Source organism: Condylura cristata, unplaced genomic scaffold (genome assembly GCF_000260355.1).
Source record: "Condylura cristata isolate star-nosed mole 26May11 unplaced genomic scaffold, ConCri1.0 scaffold00006, whole genome shotgun sequence".
In the NCBI taxonomy this organism is placed as follows: domain Eukaryota; kingdom Metazoa; phylum Chordata; class Mammalia; order Eulipotyphla; family Talpidae; genus Condylura; species Condylura cristata.
The window spans coordinates 59,408,087-59,428,540 of NW_004567107.1; the positions used below are offsets into that span (position 1 = coordinate 59,408,087).

The window sequence follows — 20,454 nt, forward strand, 5'->3', positions numbered from 1 at the left end:
AAAAAAAAAAAAAAAACGAAGAAAGAAAGAAGAAGTGATGGAAGACAGAAGCCAAATTACTATTATTTAAATTGAGATGGGCAGTTGGGCTAATGGAAAGGGACCTTCTCACAAGGGCCTCCCATACTCAATATTGGGATGAATTTTTCCTGCTCAAATTTAGTTTCAAGACTGTTAAGACATTGTGATACAAGATGGTTTACCTTTCAGAAGTCACTTTAACAGGAGCAGTAACCTTGTAAATAGCCAAGGGCACTTAGCATTCTTTCCTTCCAAGAAAGGGTTTGTTCCACCTCTTAGTAATACTGCCTTTTGCTATTGGTTCAGCTTGGGCAAAAGAGAAGAGCATTAACCTTAGAAAAATCCTGAGCAACAACTTCAGGGCACTAACTACCTAGAAAGGTTCCTGCCTCAGGGGACACGGTTGCTTTCTGCTGGTAGTGTTGTGCCAGCCTCACAACTGTGGTTCCTGAGTTGGCTGATGGTAGGAGGCTTTCTATTATGGTAGGAGGATTAGAGTCTCTGATAGGTTCATGAGGCTAAGGCAGGTGCTTGGTGTACACAGTGTGACATGACCAAGGGAACCACCTTAGCAAATGGCTGGGTGTTGGGGCAAGAGGACAGGGAATTGGTTAAAACAAACAAACAAACAAACAAAAAACTAGGGACTGAACTGTTGGAGGAATGGTATGTCCGGGATGAACTCCACCCACTGATTTTGTTGTTGTTTTATATATTTTTATTCATACACATAGAACTGGGGTACAGACCAGAGGTGCCAGGGGAGTGAGAGAATTCAGCAGAGCCAGAGTAGAGAGCAGAACAGGTGGATTGACTGAAATACTCTGAGGGAAGCAGCAGGCAAGACAGGAGAGGTCTGCTGTGCCATGTGGGTCACCATCCTGGCTGGGGATGGAACTTGTGCTGCAGTGATTGTAGCTAGCTCGTAGTGCTGCGCTTTAACTCATTGTGCCACTAATGTTTTATGGACTCTAGTCCCATCTTGCCAGAGAGATCCCATGTGCTGAAGACTACAATTCCCATCATGCCATGAATCCAAGATGACTCTTGATTTCCTGATGGGAAGGGTTGCTGGTAACTGAGGGTGCATTAAGCAGTCATGATTGGACTGTGCCCCTCAGGACATACGGAGGCCTATGCTCTCTTGGTTTTGCCTTCTTCATTGTGTATCTGGGGCCCCAGCATAGGCACTTACTGTTAGGATGCACTGATCAATTCATTTCTCTTTCCCTCTTCTCATTTACTTTGTAAATATACCTTTTTAAATGTGCCTGCCCCTGAGTCTTATCCAGAGTTCTTAATCACTCAAGTGATGATTTACACCAAGCACACCCCTCCTCCCCTTGTGACTGTCCTTTAACAACACAATGGGCAACATAGGACAGGCTGGTATCAAGAGGTAGGGACCTGTCATTGGGATGGACACCAGAAATATGACTCCAATATGGCACACTGGGAAGCAAAGATGGAATGCCAATGACCGGGATACCAAGTAGAATGCAAGGCAAGTATCCTGTTTCTGATGTAGGAATTTGGAGTCTCGGGATGACCAATAAATATTACTAGTAGAGTCCATCCTCCCTCTAAAATCTGTGAAGAAAGTCAGAGTCTCTGATGGGTCTGAATTGAGGATGGAGCTAAATACTCCATCTGTGGCAACAGAGGACTCCCAGGAGTATGCAAGAGTCCCAAGGGCCACACACAAAGGCCAGAAAGACTCGAGCATTCCTTTGCTTATACAATACTTGGAATTTGTAGGTGCTAAATGATAACCCTGAAATTTTTCCTGAAATTTTGCTGTTAAAATAAGCCTAGTTGGGGCCCTCCCCAGGTGGTGTAATGTGAAGTTCTTTGCACAGTGAAGTTTTCTGCAGCCACTGCAGCATGGGTTTGGCCCTCTGCCAGGGAGGTGACCCACATGGTGCAGCAGAGCTCTCTCCTGACCCACTTGCTGCTTTCATCAGTGTACTTCAGTCAATCTGCCTGTTCTGCTCCTCACTCTGCCTCTGGTGGATCCTCTCACCCCCTGCACTTCTGGCCTATATCCCAGTTCTGTATGCATAAATACATAAAATCTTTTAAAAAAAATAAAAGAAGCCTATTTTTATGGATCTATTTATTGGCTTGCTTTGATTACATACCTTTAAAAAAAAAAAAAAACTTGTCCTAGAAAAGGCTATATTCTTTTATCCGAAAAACCTGATCCTGAGTTTTGGTCATATTTCTCATGAATCAACAGAGTACCCCTTCCTCTCGACCAGCTGTTAAATACACTGCAGGAAGACAGAGCTGCAGGAAACAAAATGGACACCTGTGTCACCTGAAATAACACCAAGACCAGTCAGCCCTATGAGTCATTGCAGACTGATAAGGGAAGCCAGATTCCATGGCTATTTTTTTTTTAAGATTTATTTATTTATTCATACAGAACTGGGGTACAGGCCAGAGATGTGGAGAGTGAGAGGATTCACCAGGGACAGAGTGGGGAGCAGAACAGGCAGATAGACGAAGTACACTGCTGAGGGGAGCAGCGGGCGGGTCAGGAGAGGTCTGCCACACCATGTGGATCACCTCCGGGGCAGGTGGGAATCGAACTCATGCAGAAGTGGCTTTAGCTTCTCAGTGCTGTGCTTTAACCCGCTGCGCCACCAGGGAGGGCCTCCTTGGCTATTTTTAAGAGTCACCAAGTTTTAGGATTAAAAATGATGTGGGGCCCCAACTGTCACCTGTCTAATAGGGGTGACTAAAAAAACTATGCCTGAAAAGTCCACTTCAGCAGTAAGTCCAGAAAATTGTCTCTGAGTCTGTCTGTCCAGGAGCTTAGGGTCTCCGAAGTCTCAATTTCTGGGAGCTTTAATCATTTGTTTGTATTTGCAGCTACTCACATGGGAGAAAAATACAGTAACTTGTTTGCAGAAGTACAATAATGATAAATTATTAGTTATCATATCAGTTGACTTTGTAAAGAAATTGATCGATTTACCATTATTTCAGAAGGACAGGTTTATACCTTCATATATTTTTATACCCCATACCATTCACAAGTTAGCTGGTGTTTATGGAACATTTTGTACATGGCAAACTCTATGTGTTATCTTGTTGAGACCTCACAACAACATTTTGACCTAGGTTATAGCAAAGAAAATATGGTTAACTGGCCAAGGAGTGAGCAGGGAAGGCAATAAAGTCCCAGGGACTATGCACATTGAACTGAAAGTTAAAAGCTGAATACTGACTGATATTGGCCTGCTCATTTGTTAATTGTGAAACCCAGAGCACTAAATGTAACAAGTTGGCATGCCCTCATATTCTTTTTATTCTTTCCTTTCTTCCTAATCAGTGAGACATCACTTTAAAAGACTCTTTCCTGGGCCCTCTCTAGTGGCACAGTGCAGCACTGTAAGCTAGCCGCAGCCGCTCCATGCAAGTTTGATCCCCAGCCCGGAGGTGACCCACATGGCACAGCAGACCTCTCCTGGGCCTCCTGCTGTTCCCCTCAGCAGTGTACTTCATTGATTTGACTATTCTGATCCCCACTCTGTCTCTGGTGAATCCTCTCACCACCACTGCACCACTGGCCTATACCCCCAGTTCTGTATGCATAAATAAATCTTTTAAAAAAAAATTCTTTCCTTCCCTTCCTTTTCTCTCCTTTCCCTTCCCGTCTCCTCACCACAACATGTAAATTATTGAGCCATCTGTCTCACCTTATTCATGGGAGATCTGTTCCACTGGTATTAGTCTCCTAGTTTCAGCAGAGCATAAATCAAAATGCAAGAATTCAAGGCATAATGTGAATGTAGCAAAAGCATGACTTGAAATATCTTATATCATACATACAGGATTTCTTCGGCAAGGGCTTCATGCTTTCATGTCATGGAAATGTCAAACTTTTTTGATTCTTCAAATTATTCTTTCCTTTTTTTTCCTTTCTTACTTGGTCTTTGAATATATTTATGCCTGAGTATTTATGCAAAGGCATGCATGCATGTGCATAGAAGTATTTTTCACAGAGGTTCGTGGTAGAGTGAGAAAGCACAATGAAGTCAGGAAGACCTGGCCTTTACAAGCTATGTAACCCATGCCTCTTTTGAGATTCAGATTCCTCACTTGGAAAAGAGAAAAAAAACACCCCTGTGAAAAGTAAGTGAGCTTTGTTAAGCACCTTACCTAATGTAGACCCTCACTAGATAGCATACATAATTTTTACATCAGCTGTATAAAATGTAAGCTAGATATAACATACTCCAGGTAGAAGGGCAGGTATGAGATAGGCCTGACACCTGCATGAAAACATTATTTCAATTGGCATATGATGTTTTATAAACACTGTCAAAAATTAGTCTGCCCATAGCTGATGCACTGTGGCCATGACCATCTAAAGATGACCAGAGTTCATCTCCATAGTGTCCCTTGTCATGCAATTCACTTAATGCTAAATCCAGTGAACTATACAAAGAACAGATGATTCCAAAGAACAAATACTTTCTAAATCATTCATTAATATTGTTTGCCTAAGAGCTACCTTACGACATTGCTTAGGTCTTGACTGATATATAACAAACACATCAGTGGATGCTGAGAAGAAACTCATGACCTCTCTCATCCAGAGAGAAAGCTATCTTGAACTTGATTCTGCTGGGTAGCCTTTGCAAGATGAATACCTGGTGGTGGGCTACCGTCCTCCATTGAATAACATGATAATTATATGGCAATAATTCCATTTACATTATAAAATACTTCCTATGTGTACATAAAAGACTGCCAGTTAAGTGTTTAGTTTGAACTACCTCATTAGGTTAATGAACATCATCCTAGAACAATCAGAAGGTTCATTATTTTAGAGGCTGATTAGCATCTTTCCATCAGCAGTCCTGTGAAAACCCAAAAACATGACTGTGTGACTATGAAGACTGTGGGAAACTATCAGTACTGCTGGGTAAATACCATGAAGCCTACTGATGAATGGGGTCCTAGAACACTGCTGCCTAACTGGCTTATCACAAGGGACACTGTGAAGCCCTCAAAGCATTCATTCATGTTCCATTCAACCAAAAACTGTCAAGTACCTACTAGGTGCCGTCTTTTGCAGGTACAGTCCCCATTGCTGCCAAAAAAGTGGTTTTTATAGATTGTATAGATCTCTGGAGCCCTTTGTGGGATTCACAAAGTCCTCTCCTTCTGCATGGATTGGCATTAAACATATCACAAGACTGAAATGCAGAAGTAGATGAAGAGACATCATTTATCTTCCATTAAACTAACCACAGAGATTTACGATACGTAAAACAATGCCAATCTTTTGTTTGTTTGTTTTGGGCAGTATGGTTATTTTTTTTATTAAAAATATTATTATGTTGGGATCAAAAGGGGGGGGAGGGAAATGCACGGGGTTATGGTGATGGCACATGGGTGATTTGGTGATGGGAAACCCGCGGGGATTACAATTGAGATGGAAAAAAAAATGTACAAAATGATGTAAAAAATATATTATTATGTTAATATGTAATGGGTTTATTATTTTTTCAATGACTTAAATATTTTTAAATGTTCCTAATTTCAATTCCTAATATAGTAAGTATTGACAGGTAAAACCCACATGAGCCAAAGATCTTTGAGATTTTCAATAATTTTCCAATATATAAAGGAGTTCTGAGGTGGCACATAATTAAGAACCACTCATTTAAATATTATTGTATCCCAATTCCCTCCCCAGCTTTGTCTTCACAGAACTTATCACAGGCTAAAATTTTATCCTACATTTATTCATTGTCCTCTATTTCTTCATATCCCAGCCACTTAGCTATTTGCTCTCAGATCCATCCCTGTATTTGTTTCCCAGGTGTTTTGCCAAAAACAATAGGAAGCAACAAAGGGAACTGGAGAAAGAAGACAGAGGCCCAGGTCTCTCTCTGGCCGGGCCGCAAGCTTGTGGAAGGAATGGGCCTGTCCTCTGTGCTCCTAGCCCCGGTGACATCACTGGCTCCCCCTACCCCTCTTTATTGGTTTGCTCTCTTGCTATCATCTGTGATCTCTGATCGCTTCACCACCTAGTTTGACTTTTTCAGCTCTCCCCATACTTTGGGGGAAGAAATTTATCTTGGGTTCCTCACTTGAAAATAGGATTGATAATAATAATTAACCAGGGACAGTGGTTGGAAAGATAAACATAAAGGACCTAGCATAGTGGCTTACCCAGAAAGGGTAATAAATGTTAGTTAATATTATTACTGTATTTTAGATTTTGGAATTACTACTTACATATATAGATATAACAGAACCTAGTACTTGCAGTTGGTATTCAAATTTTGATTATTAACTGATGTTCCTATAGACATGAAAAATTATTTTTCCAAGATAACTACTATAATTATGACATAATCAATGGTTTTTTTTCAATTTATACCTCAGTTGGAATAGAAACATACAGAGACTAAAGCAGGAAAAATTTTTCTATACAATCATGTGTAACAAACTGAAATAAGTCAAAGGCCTTATCTCTTTTTTAAAAAAAAAGATTTATTTTTTTATTTATACATTTAAGAGTATAGGCCAGAGGTATAGTGGATGAGAGGATTAACTAGAGACAGACTGGGTAGCAGAACAGGCAGATGGATTGAAATACACTGCTGAGAGAGCAGTGGGTGAGATGAGAGGTCTGCTGCCTGATGTGGGTCAGCTCCCTGGCTGGGGATCAAACTCATGTTGATAGTGCTGAGACTTTAACCCCTGCTCCACCAAGGAGGCCCCAAAGGCCTTACTTTTTTATATCATTAAAAAGGTAATAAAGCTCAAACTTATTCAGCACTTAGGTCTCTACTGGGAACTCACTAAGACCTTTACATACCCCGTGGCATAAATTCTTCTAATCTTACTAAGCTGTATTACTATTACCCCAACTTTCCTGATTAGGAGACAGGCTCAGAGAGATTCAGGGCTTGCCAAAGTCACTGAGCCCATACAGATCTGAACCTGTACTGAAGAGGAGACATTACCTATGCACTATTTTTGGAAAACAGAAATGCATTCTAACAGTTACCACTCATAGAGTTTCCTACTGTTCCTGGTATCTGTCACTAACATCCTTCCTCATGTTGCTCTCCAGTGGCACAGAGAGGCTGATATGCTCAGTTAGGGACTTTTCCTCCCCCAACCTAGGAAGGCGAAACTTGAGTGCTTTACCTGAGGACTACAACAAGTACATTTCCAATATTAAATGGCTTTCTTCCCTCTGCTGCTGATGGCCATGTATGACAACCTGACTGAACCAGCAACCAAGGAGATTCTTGCAAGACCATAGACCTGGGATGTACAACAAGGGAGCAGGTGGGAGAAGGGCCAAAAAAGGGGAGGGAAGAGCATGAGGGACTATGGTGACAGTTCACAAAAGTTATGGCAGTGGGAGAACTATGGGGACCACACTTGAAGGGAAAAATAAAACAGTCCAAAAATTGACAATGATATAAGAAAAAAGAGAGAGAGAGAGAGAACCTATTGCTTCTTTTGAAGAATGATTTTTCTTTTCCTCAGAAGGAACTAACAGCTCCACTTTATCTCTTCATGAAGACAAACATATGAACTCTCAATGGCATGGCCTAAAAATCAAATACACATCAGTAAGGAGGTGTTCGTATAATAAATTCTTTGCCATGTTTTTCTTTAAAAATTGAACTCTATGCGAAGTGAAAATATTCACCACCAAGTGACAAAAAAAAAAAAAAATGTAACTGACTCACAATTTTCAGGAATACACCTGTGGTGTAATATGTATGTTTTACATGACACCAATCAGTCAATTTATACTTGCACAGTACTAGCTCACCTTGTTGTTCTCAGTGCAAAGTCTTATGCTGGCTGCTGCAACCTGTAGCAGATACAAGGAGATGGAACTGGCTTGCAGGTCATATATTCTATGCATGTGAAACCTCTCATATTCAACTGTGGACCCATTTCTGGTTCTGAATGTCAAGGCCAACCAAAGTTAGTATCAGTCCAATGCATGTTTACTTTTTTTTTTTTTAAAGATTTATTTATTTATTCATACAGAACTGGGGTACAGGCCAGAGATGCAGAGGGTGAGAGGATTCACCAGAGACAGAGAGGGGAGCAGAACAGGCAGATCGACGAAGTACACTGCTGAGGGGAGCAGCGGGCGGGTCAGGAGAGGTCTGCCACGCCATGTGGTCACCTACGGGGCAGGCGGGAATCGAACTCATGCAGAAGTGGCTTAAGCTTCTTAGTGCGGTGCTTTAACCCGCTGCGCCACTAGGAAGGGCCCGCATGTTTACTTTTTATCCTGCTAGTTCAAAATACAGCAAAAGATGAAGGGAACATGGAAATCAATTCCAGGACCAAGTCTTTGGTGTAATTATGGATTTTCACTAAAGATTCTTTCCCAATCTCAATTCATCTGACTAGGTCAGTTCATCACACTGATGCTAGTAGACATGGAGGAAGCTATCATCTAAAGCAAACCTATTCTATGTCCCAACACTGTGCTGTTTTAAGTGTAATAAGTTATGTAATACCTTTAACAATTCCATGAAGTAGATATTTTACATGCATTTTATCGATGAGGAAACAGGCTTAGAGGGGCTAAAAACTGGCTTGTAAAAGTTGATAACTGGAATTTAAAAGTAGGCTCAGTAGAGATTAATGTTTCTACTCCTTTTTCCCCATCCCTCCCCTGCTTCCCAAAGTGGCTGAGCTTCCATTTTACTAGAAGAATTAAGAGGGGGAAATGTTTATGTGAAATAAAACATGAATGCAAAAATCATTTGGAATATAGATTTAACTTTTTTTAAATAAAATACCAGAAAAGACCTTAGCACAGGTCTTATAGACAACAGGTGTCTCTCAACCCACAAAGGCATTTTTAATCAGTCTTCACAAACAGATATGTAATAATACAGCCTTCTTTCAAAATGACTATATTTAAGTATCAATACCATTTCTGTCTAAAGGGGACAGCACATGGATGTTTGTTTGTTTATCTCTGAGGAGGTCTCTGGAGTCAGAACCCTGTGATACTCCCAACTCAGACAAAACCTGAGCTCTCTTTAGAAGACATTTAGTCTCTTAGGGCAAATACCAGCATGCTCTTGTAAATTTCATCCTCATTGCAAGGATTTAGCCAACTGTTCCTTCCCCACTGCATTCTGAGCAAGACCTCTTGTGAAGGCTTTTTCCCCATCCCACTTCACATCAAGAGACATTTTCACATCCCTGATAGCTTGGCCATGAGCTTGCCTGCCTTTCCACACAGTGCTGACCTCCACAATGCTTTGTTTTTTGATACAGGAAGTGTGGGTTCCATGTCTACAACAGCTTGTTGAGTAAAAGCAGCAGATGACTCCTCCCTCCCCCCATTATCATCTTTGTTTTCATCACTGTTTCACTGAATATCACATATCCTATTTCCCTTCCCAACTGATGCTGAGATGTGACAACTTGTCACCTGAGATATGGCCCATTAAAATTGCATAGCACAGGTAAAGGAGAAGTCAGTGCAAGCTGCAGTCTTGAATTGAATTAGCCTTAACTTGAAGGGCAGTCTTAGCATTTGAGAGACCCTTTTTTCAGAGAAATCTCTTGGGATTTATTCAGTGAAGGTGGTTATTTAACATTGTCCTAATTAAAATTAACCTCAAAGTCAGTACAGCATTGGTGGGGTTGGAGAACTTTGACCATCAATAGATCATGTATTCTCCAGCAGCCAGTAGGAATGGCTTGTCATATACAACGTGTCTCTGCATGTTTTCCATGAAGAGACAATGGAACAAAATTTGGGTAGCATCAGTATCTAGAAGAAACATGTTCTAAAAAGAAGCAGAACCTTAGTGTTCCCTTCAGCAAAGACCCAGTATAATTTGCAGGGCCCTGGCTCTCTTCACCTCCTGACTGCTAGGACTTTGGATTTGTCTAAGGACATCCCCTACATAGGATTTAATAATTTGATGCAACAGGCAAGGGTAAGTCAAGAGAGATGTTTTCTAGGGTAAAAACAGATGGGAGAAGCTGAAGTAGTTGAGAGCATGTGGAAGTGAACCACCATGAGTCTGAATCCTAGCTCTGACTCTGGACAATTTACTTTGTTTTTTTTTTTGTCTGTGAAATGGAAACCATACTGCCTGCCTGAAAGAGTTGTTTTACAGATTAAAGATATAATGGAGGTAAAGTATTGAGGGTAGCATGTGTTCAGAAAAAGGCAGCTTTATTATGCCCTTCCAACTGGTAAATTTTTTTCTCATCAAACAACTTATCAAAATCACAAAGGCAAATCATCATCAACCTTGGAAAATCTTGCAGTTCATAAAGCTTTTGGGGGTGTGTCTCCAGTCGTTGAGTTATCTGGGAATCCTTTCTCTTGAGTGATCAAATTCAGGATATAGGTAACCTCCACCAACATTAATTTTAATAGTTTGTCCCAAATGTGACTAGTAGCTATCCCTTTACTTTTCTAGCTAACCCTTCTCACTTTCTGTTAAAATTCTGAGAACGAAGTGAAAAGGCCCACCTTGTGAGTTTCTCTCTCAAGAGAGGTATTCATCCTTGAAACTGGAAATTGGTCTAGCCCCTAAAGAAAGACTAAAATTTCCCACATCTTAGAGAAATGACAAACTGAAGCACTTTAAGATCCCCATTACAGAGCAATTCAGCAATGAAAACTGCTAATTTTTAAAAATTTTGTTGAATCTTTTACAAAGCATATTACTTTTCTGAATTTACTGGGCTGCATGAGTTTTGATTGATAGGTGGAAATGTGTGCAGAAAGGTAAAACACACACACACACACACACACACACACATCTCCAGCACCTCCAATGGTATGTACAGCTGTGGCTCAGTGTTTTGATTCACATTGTCTCATTTAATCCTTACACCAGCCCTGTGACACCAACATTATAATTCTCAGTTTGCAAACAGAGAAATATACATCAGAGTCTGTGTTTACCAACATCAACATCACAGAGCATCTAGTAATGGTAGAGCTATTTAAATAAACCTGTCACCAAGTCCAGTGCTAGTTATACCCCATTATAAATATACTTTGCTGTCAAAATACATGAGCAAGACTTATAACACAAAATTGAAAGTTAAAATTTAAAGGGTAATTAAAAATTTAGTTCCCTAACACCCCGTGTCTGAAAGCTCATCCTTGTCGACATTTATAAAGTCTCACATTTCCTGCTACAATATCTTGAGAGATGCTGACATTGAACTGTAGTCTCATAAGAAAGGTGTCAAAGGGACGCTTGATTTCCATACTGGACTTGACCATTGAACAACCTACTTATTTTAGAGAAATGCATAGAGCAATTTGGAGCAACAAGGCAATCTGGACATTGTGGAAACTGCTCAAGGACAGAAATTGTCTGCTTTGCTTTCTTCTGGTGCCTAGTATAGGGATTGCTTTCAACTAGATGCTCAAAGATATTTAGTAAATGAATGAGTGGATGAATAAATGATGACAACAGCAGGCAACTGTAGCCCGCAAAGCATTGGCATCAGGCTACATCACCCTTGGCCCTAGGAAGGGAGCATGAGAACAAACAGTTACCATGCCTGGATGCGCTCCACAGGCATTTCAGAGGTGACTTTTTTGAACAGGAGCAAATGAAAATACAACCTAATGATTTCTTTAAAAGATGAAGAAAAATAAGTTTTTCTGAAAGTTCCTCCATCTAAACAACCTCCTAAACTAACTAGTCACTTTAGTTATCTGAAGAAAAATCTGCAAAATAATGACAAAGAAAGTTAGTGGGTGGCAGGGGGTAGATTTTTGGCTACTTGAACTCAACCCCTGAATTCTGAATTACTGATAAGATGTACAATCTTGATAAAGTACCTTAGTTTGCTGAAGTATCAGCTTCTTCAGTGTAGAAATGGAATAACTCCACTGAGTTATTGTAAGAATTAACAGTGGCCAGTACATAGCCTGTCACTTGGATGGCTCAACAGATGTGATTCCTTCCCTCCCTTCTCTGCCTTTTTTTTCCTGCTGCTCTTGAATGCGTATTTATTCTAAAACCATAGCGGTAAGTGAAGCGATGTAATTATTTTCTGAATGTTCTTACTCCTCCTATTCAAAGACTTTTTAAAAACACAAGTTGGAGGATCACTAAGTTTTCCACTCACTCTTTTCTGAATGTCAGCTCTAAGATGCTAAGTCTTGTTACATAACAGAAAAACAGAGAAGCCGGGGGCTAGAACATAAAATGACTTTAATTAGGCAGACAATAGGATTTTTAAAACTGTGGTTTTCTAACCTTCTTATCTTTAAAAGTGGTTAAAAGGTACAATTGAAGAGGAGGTGGCCCTATTTTTGAAGTTACTGCTGTTTTAGGAACTTTCACAGGCACATTGGTTGACTTTTTAACAAAGGAGACCCAGGGAGGGCAGAGGACGCTGTCCAGTAGGTAGCCTTGTCTGTTTGATATTGCCCCACGTGAGAAAGCTCCACTTCTGAAATAGCAGCAGTGTACTACTTACCCTAGAATCCAGGAACATATGATAGCTTTCTTTCCTCATGTTCCAGTGGTAGAGATCAACAGCTGTTTATAGCTTTCAATACCTAACTAAGGGTGAAACCTCCACATCTGTCAGTATTTTCCAGTTCTACTTCCTTTGGATCACTGTGGGGACAAGGTCAAATTTGAATCCCTCCAGTTTCCATGCACACAAACACAGAATATGCCTAGGAGTCAAAGCTGTAATGCTGAGCAGAACTCCCAGTTTTTTATCCACAAGGATCTGCTGTTTGCTGAGAATTCTTCCTTTACTTTATCCTGACAGATATCTTGATTATTTCCATGATAATGACTCATAGCAGCACAAAAGATCAAAAAGAAGTAGGCTGGAATCAGGGGGAGGAAGAAGGAGGAGATGAAGTCTACCAGGGAAAGTGGCTTTAAAGACAAGTTTTTCCCAAAAGATAGCAAAAATATTGTCAGCAGGCAAATACCAGAGGTAAGCAGGGTGGTACTGAAGATCCTCAGGGTGAAGGTGATTTTTTACTGATTGTTAATATTTCACCTTGGAAAAGTCAAAACACAGAAAATTAAGCCCTTTGAAAGCAAGGCACTCAAAATACCTAGGTGATAAAAGGTTTCAGAGACACTTTTTAACTTCATTTTGATCACCAGAATATAAGCATATTGGGACTTTATAAATATTATTTTTAAACCCATCCAACAACTTATAAGATACCGGAACTGGATTTAGTGTTAGGATATTCAAATAAATTAAGACAGATTGTATAACTTTAAGGGGCTTGCATTCTATTGGGTGAAAGAAAGCCTTCACAGAGACCTTTATTGTAACTAAAGGTTGCAGTAAATTTACTTGAGAGAAGGTAGGTGTTTCCAGAATGAAATAAACCAGAAAGGAAAGAAATACTGTTTGGGTGGAGGACGGGAACGAAAAGCATTCTGGATGGTTACAATAAAGAGAGGAGTTTTGGATGCTTACTAAAAGTGCAGATTCTTAAGTTATGTTTGTTTTGTTTACTTCCAGCATGTCAATTTTCAATTTCTTTTTACTAGAACAAGCACAATAGGCTTTATTTATTTATCATTAGGCTTTATTTTTTTTTTCCACATCATTCTTCATTTTGTACATTTTTTTCATCTCAGTTGTAATCCATGTGGAATTCCCACCACCAGTTCACGCATGTGCCATCCCCATAGTCCCATGTGTTCTCCTACACCCCAGTTTTGGTCCTATTCCCCTCTCCAACCTAGTAGAAAGTCTCTGGTTTGTAGTTGTTAGTTGATTTTAGTTTTTACTTTACTCCAGTTACTTTCTTTTTCCCAAAAACTTACACTACTGCTATGAGTGAAATCACCCAGTATTTTTCTTTTTTCTGTCTGGCTTTATTTCACTATGTTCCCTTCCATGTTGTCACAAATGGCATGGGTTTATCTTTTTGATTGCTGAGTAATATTCCACTTTGTATATCTGCCACATCTTCTTGATCCAGTCATCTGTTTTTAGGCATTCGAGTTAATTTCATATGTTACAATAAACAGAGGAGTTGTGGATGCTTATTAGAAGTGCAGATTTTGACTTACTTGTTAAGGAGGAGAAAAAAGTAATGTGTATTTTGAAGCCCCAAGTAATTCTGATAAAACTAAAGTTCAACAACTCCAGCTTACAAAGCTTAACATTTTCCAAAGGTTGTTAACAGTATTCTATTAAAACAAAAATAAAAAGATCCAGCTTCAAATTAGGGAATACCACACATTAAAGTATTATTTTCTTAGAGATTTAGAATTCATCTTAGTATATTAAAAGCCCTGCTGTCAATAATTTACTTTCACTTAGTATTTACCAAACTTATCTTTCCACTGGGGAAACCTTCATACATACTATACACCTCCTGAGACCCCACAGAACATTGAAGTACCCTGCAGCACAGACTAGGAGCTGAAACAGCATACTGATCAGGTAAGTTTATTCTCCAACCCACTGAATGCTAAGGAAATGCCTAGAAAAAGAAGAAAAGTCAATAACCTCCGGAGATATGGCAGCATTTGCTGATTTCCTCTAGTCTCAACCTACCTGAGATATCCTATTTTCTAAGCAGACAGCCTAAAGCTCCCTTGCTTTCAAGTAACACACCATGGATCTGTGATGTTATTTCTGGTCCCCAACTCTCTGTAGTAACCACAGCTGCCAGAGAAAGAAATGTCCAGAATGTCAAAGCATCACAGAACAGAAACAGAAGGGGTGGGGTGGTATCCTTGCCCACTTTTCTTTATCTTTGCTGCTGTCATGTGTTCTGTATAAAGCACTGGTAGTGAGTTGCTTGTAATGTTTTTTGAAAAAGAAAACTGTCTTCCAGCTCCAAAAGAAGCCTCTGGCAGTGAGTGAAATTACAAAAAGAAATGAACTTAAGAAATTCTCACCTTTCCAACATGCCTATTATATGGCAGGTAGTTTTCTTTAAACCTGTTTCCTCCTAGGCCAGCAAGCCAAGGGAGTCTACTACAACACTCCACCTTCTTCCTTAACTTGGGTCAGTAGAAAAAAAGAGCATGAGGGAACTGGACAACTCAGCAAAAACAGGATTCTGAGCAAATTGGTTTGTGTGCGGAATATTTCTAAATGTACACACTGCACTAATCAATTCATGCACTTCTTTTTTTCTAATGTAAATGTAAGTACTTCCATATACCCACTTCAACTTTCCATATGCCACATGATCCCCCGATCCCCCCACTTAGAGATGGTTTCAAATACTTATTTTTATACCCCAACCATCTTAGAGCTTTTAAATGTTTTCCAACAACACAAGTATCTTTTTCAATATTCTACAAATATTTCCTGAATGCTGACAAGATTCCAGGACACTGTACTAGGCACTGGAGGTATACTGCTGAAGCAATGGGTTTATATTGAAGTTAGGGCCTACAGAAATGAAATCTAGGGGCCTCCCTGTGGTGCAGTGGGTTAAAGCACAGCTCTATGAAGCCCTTTGCAACCACTGCAGCAAACAAGTTCGATCCCCAGCCAAGTCGCTGACCCACATGACACTGCAAGACTTCTCCTGTCTCGCCCACTGCTCTTCTCAGCAGTATACTTCAGTCAATCTACCTCTCTGTTCCCCACTCTGTCTTTGGTGAATCCTCTCACCCCCTGCACCTCTGGACTGTACCCCAGTTCTTGTATGCATAGTTAAATAGATCTTTTTTAAAAAATGAAATAAAACCAAAATATAGCCTGTTGGTGCAGGGAAAAGCCAATCATCACTTCATTGATTTCATTATTTCTCCTGATCATAGTTTATTAATTTATAGAACTGTTAACTCTGGACCCTTGTGCAACTTCTAGACATACCAGGATAATTTAAATATGCCCACTTCTTATATTTCTCTAGGAAATAATTAGACATAGGATCTTTATTTCTCACAATGCTAGCTTCTTTTTGTTCAATCTCCAAACAAATCCATGGATTCTCATACAAGATTTTATTAGCCTGGACTATGAATACCAATCATTGCAGCTCAGTTTATGTAATTTTAACTAATTAGTGAAAAAACTAAAACCATGGAGTCTAATCTTCAGGCAGCCAGCAAGATCAAGTTGAGCATTTCATTAAGTCAGTGTTGCCCAGCACTACTATGTGCACCATTGAGGTCGACAAATTTGTTGTAAGTGACCCACAAATAACTTTATAAAATTTCAACAAGGCCCTCAGATATGGTAAGATAAAACTGCAGGTGTCAGTCAAGAGATCTAAGGCAGCAATGATATGGGTGCTCTCTGGCTGTCAAGGCAGTCTGGAGGAAGCATCTGCGAATCTCCTGAGCTCAGGCAGGATAGGACTAAAAACCAAGAAGTTGGTCATGGACTTACCCACACATGTTGGAAATATGTCCTCATTGTTGATCTGGACCTCGATCCAATCCATTAGAAGGTTCATGTACTGGGGCGCTGGCAGGGCGGTCGGCTTCTTGTATTTGAGGTCATCCTGCCACCGATACTCATATTTGGGGCCTCCTGACATCACAGGGCAGGTCTGCTCAGTGCAGAACTCACAGATGGTGCCATAGATGAGGTTGATCCTGTTGAAGAAGTCCACCACGTGCACGGCCACCCAGTCATGCTGGTCCTCCCCGCTGGGCAGCTGCACGGCCGCCTTCAGGTCCACACCTGAGTTGAGGGATGCCTGAGCCCGTTTGTGGAGTTCAAACCTCTGTGTGCCAGGCTCAAATTTCCTCTTGGGCCGGAAGGTCTTGTCCTTGTTGAACACCTGCTTCAAGGCAATAGACATGGTTTCTTCCCGCTCTTCCTTTCCTTTGCAAGAAGTAAAAAGGCACCTGGAACTTTTCAGTGAGAGATCACAACCCAACAGGGTTTTCCACTGCCAGCCTTCTGGCCCCAGTCTTGCAGCAAACAACTTTTAATCTCTTTTATGCAGCTCCTTCCATCTTCCTCTTGAACAATTTCCAGGAGAACCTCATGTTTCTTCCTAAAAGCATGAGAGAAAGGGTCTTGTGAATGCCTGGTTTGCATTTAGGAAATGGCATAGAATTCGATTTTCATCTGCTCCTGGGTAGGCCCACTTCCATCCAGGTACAATGCTGCTGAGGAGAAGGCAAAGCCCTGAGAATCCATGTTGGTGAATCTTGCAAAGAAAAGGCATCACTCCCTTTCTTCACAGCTTTGGTCAAATCTGTGGCACATCTTCCCTGTGTGAGTTTAAGTTCAGTGGATCTCTCTAATGTGTTAGGATGATAATGTTAGTCAATGACATATCCCACATGAACTCATTTTGTTTTACAGTATCTGGCCCATTGCTGTCAGCTTTTACTGAGTAAGCTTTAGGGCCTCAATCTTTCCTGGATATAGCTGAATGGAGCAGAGGCAGTTATCACATGGGCCGACTAATATCTCTCTTGGGAACTTGGAATCAATACCCAGCCTTTGTTAGACATTACCCTTAAGAAGTGATATACTGGGTCTGCCTTACTCTATTTAGGCCATGAGTAATATAGTTGAGAAACTTAGTCTATAGGTAGGGGTGTGCTGGGAGGGGAAGGAGAAGAGGGAGGAAGCCACTGACATACTCTGAAAGAGACAATAGCACAGTGGGCATGGGAGAAGAATACAGGAGCAAAAGAGAAACAGTGAGAAGCACAGAGTATCTTCTTCAGTTTCTGATAATCTTTCAGGAATCAGTTCCTTTGGAGGCCTGGCTGTGTTTCTAGGCCTTGTAATCCTGGTGTTTTTCCTGAAGTAGTTAAGTAAAATAAATCCTTGTTTTACTTCAGCTAACATGAGTGTGTTGTGTTTCCTTCCCCAAGAATCGCAAACTATCAAAGTATTTACCACCCATACAATGCCCCATCCTTTATGTCCTTCACATCACACTGTATATACAGCACTTTAACACAGAACTAGGTAAGGGAACTTTATAATGCAAATTTTCTATATCTTTGTTGTCCAATATTGTACCCACTAATTATAAGTGGCTATTGAACACCTGGATGTGGCTAGTGAGTGTAAAAACTGAATTTTTCATTTAACTTAACTTCAATTCAATTTAAAAAGCCACAGGCAGCTTTGAAATCAGCAATAATCTCTTCTCCATGGTCTAACTCAATCTTTACAAAGTTCTGGTGAGGTAATATACACTTAGACTATATATAATGGATATGTTGTAGGCATTATTACCCCTGGATCGCCAAGAAATAAAAATACTTGCTTAACAGGTCCTATCGCTACTTAGCTACTAGTAGGGGACATGGTTAGGACTGAAATTCAGATTCTTGAATTTGATAAAATGTTGTTTCCACATGGCCTAAAATTCTAAAAAGTGATACCCTTCAATTTGTATTTCTTGCTGGTTCATGAAGCTCTTTTACCCAGAGTTTCCATCCACACATTCCCCAAGGGATACTATTGTAATATATTGATAGATTGTCTAGCAGTGAAGACCAGACCCTGTGTTCTGGAAGCAGAGATGTGATCCACTCATGGGTCAAGCCTTACTCAAATGCGCCAAGGCCAGATCAGAAGGGTCCATCATGGAATCCATTGGAAAGGACTTAGAGCATTATCCCACCAAACCACTCTTAAGCATGGCCAGGTGGTACATTCAACAGTAAGTTATTCAGCTAGTAGAGAGGTATATAATTATTTAATTAAAAAGTAAATTATATATGTGTGTGTATGTGCACAAACATTTGTATATATATTCTTACTTCTTTCATCTCAACCCTACCCTTTTCTTAATAGGTTTTCACTGAAATGCAGAGTTGTTGTTTTTTTTGTTTTGTTTGTTTGTTTTTCTCATATTGTATAGAGCAGACAGACACCCCACAAAGGAACAGGCAGGTCACATGACACTCTGTCTAAGACGATGAAATCCCACTCCTGGGCACTTCAGAGTATCCCCAGGAAAGGTATCACCACATAAACTCTGCAAACTCTAGGGAAAGAAAGGGGGTAATCTCTTCTTCAAAAGAATACTTTCCCAAAGGCTTAACCTCCTGAAAGAGGCCTAAGAAAGCTGAGGACCAATAGGGCATTTCCAAAATAAAAATATGAGCTAGAGGTTGGGAAGACAGAAAAATGAAGATGAGGTCTTTTTTTCTTTAAAGACAGACAATAGTCCCTCTGTATTGTAAATGCTTAATTACTGTCAGTCAAGCAGTAACAACCCAACAGCTGCCCCCTCATGTCTCCAGCAAATAAGACTTGCTGGTCTGCTATTCTGATAATGAGGGTACCATTTATTCCCACGGTGCACAGAGCAATCTTCCTTGGTCTCAAGTCTGCTGTTTCCTATAGCCTAGAGGGTTTACTTGCCTGGACCTATATGGCACCTTCTTCCATACCAGTGCCAGGTTTCTGTGGATGCCATCAACAGGGCCCTCTGGCACTCTGATGAGAGTGTGTGAATGAGACAGATAATCCCATGAAATCCTTCTCATCACAAAGGCCTGCAGTGGCTGGAACTCACAATTATGTAAATAAATATTAAAATTTTGTTTGAGGTTTGTGGATATTTTCCAGAGATATTTAGATAATAAATTTCAACATATTAGTCTCTTGAATTGGATGGGAATTTATTCAAAGTCTTAACTAGCTTTAAAATTACTCTCTCTTTTGGCCCCAATGCAACAGGCTATAACCTGAGGGAAAAACCATCATTGAAGGGTTGTTCTTGGCTGTCACTTATTAAATTCTACTATGCACCAGATCCTTTACACATATTATTAACATTTTAATTCTCACCACCGTCTTGAAAGCATGGTGGCTTTTTTTATAACTATTTTATATAAAAGGAAACAAGCTCAACTAGATGAAATGATTTTGTATAAGTCACAAAATTAATAGATGGTAAGGCCAAATTTTGACCAGACCTCTCTGACACTGAAACCATATAAAAAAATTTTTTTCTCATTAAAGCTATTTTAAAATCTTAAAAACATTTTATGTTCTCAAAGTTCCTTTACATGCAGATTCAAAGCGCCTCACAGCAAGACTATAAAGAAGGCTAGAACAGGCAGTATTATTATCTTTTCTTTACAGGCAAAGAAACAGAAACTCTGATCTCCTAGTGTTCATTCCAAATGTATTCATCAGTCTGACATGTTCAGACATGAGGCTGCCTTTTCTCGTCAAATATTTTCATTTAGAATGAAGTTCTCTAGAGAGAGTGAGCTCTGGACAGCCATGTTGAGAGACCATGGCAGCCCGGAGTCGATCATATGCAAATTCAACATGTCACTGTGTTACAGAATGAATAAAGAAAGAGTTCGCTTTATCTGAGAATAAGATGCTACACTGGGGCAGATACTCTCAAAAGAAAATGAAGAAATCATGAAATGCACTGGGCCTTTCCAGCCTAGAGCAAAACCACTCATAATTTTTATTCTAAATTTTGCAAATGGTTAAGAGAGGTACTTCTCAAATGCTAAC

The 20,454-nt window shown here is 40.1% G+C and overlaps 1 protein-coding gene across 3 annotated transcripts in view; it reads right to left on the reverse strand.

The window, feature by feature from the left end:
* The window catches only part of MOB3B (MOB kinase activator 3B), a 192,887-nt gene that overhangs the window by 114,171 nt on the left and 58,262 nt on the right, over positions 1–20,454 (reverse strand). For all 3 annotated transcript variants that reach the window (XM_012721560.1, XM_004678026.2, XM_012721561.1), the window contains exon 2: positions 16,381–16,996. In XM_012721560.1, the coding sequence (XP_012577014.1) occupies positions 16,381–16,798 (418 nt within the window). In that variant the 5' untranslated portion in view covers positions 16,799–16,996. The remainder of the gene's footprint in view (positions 1–16,380; positions 16,997–20,454) is intronic.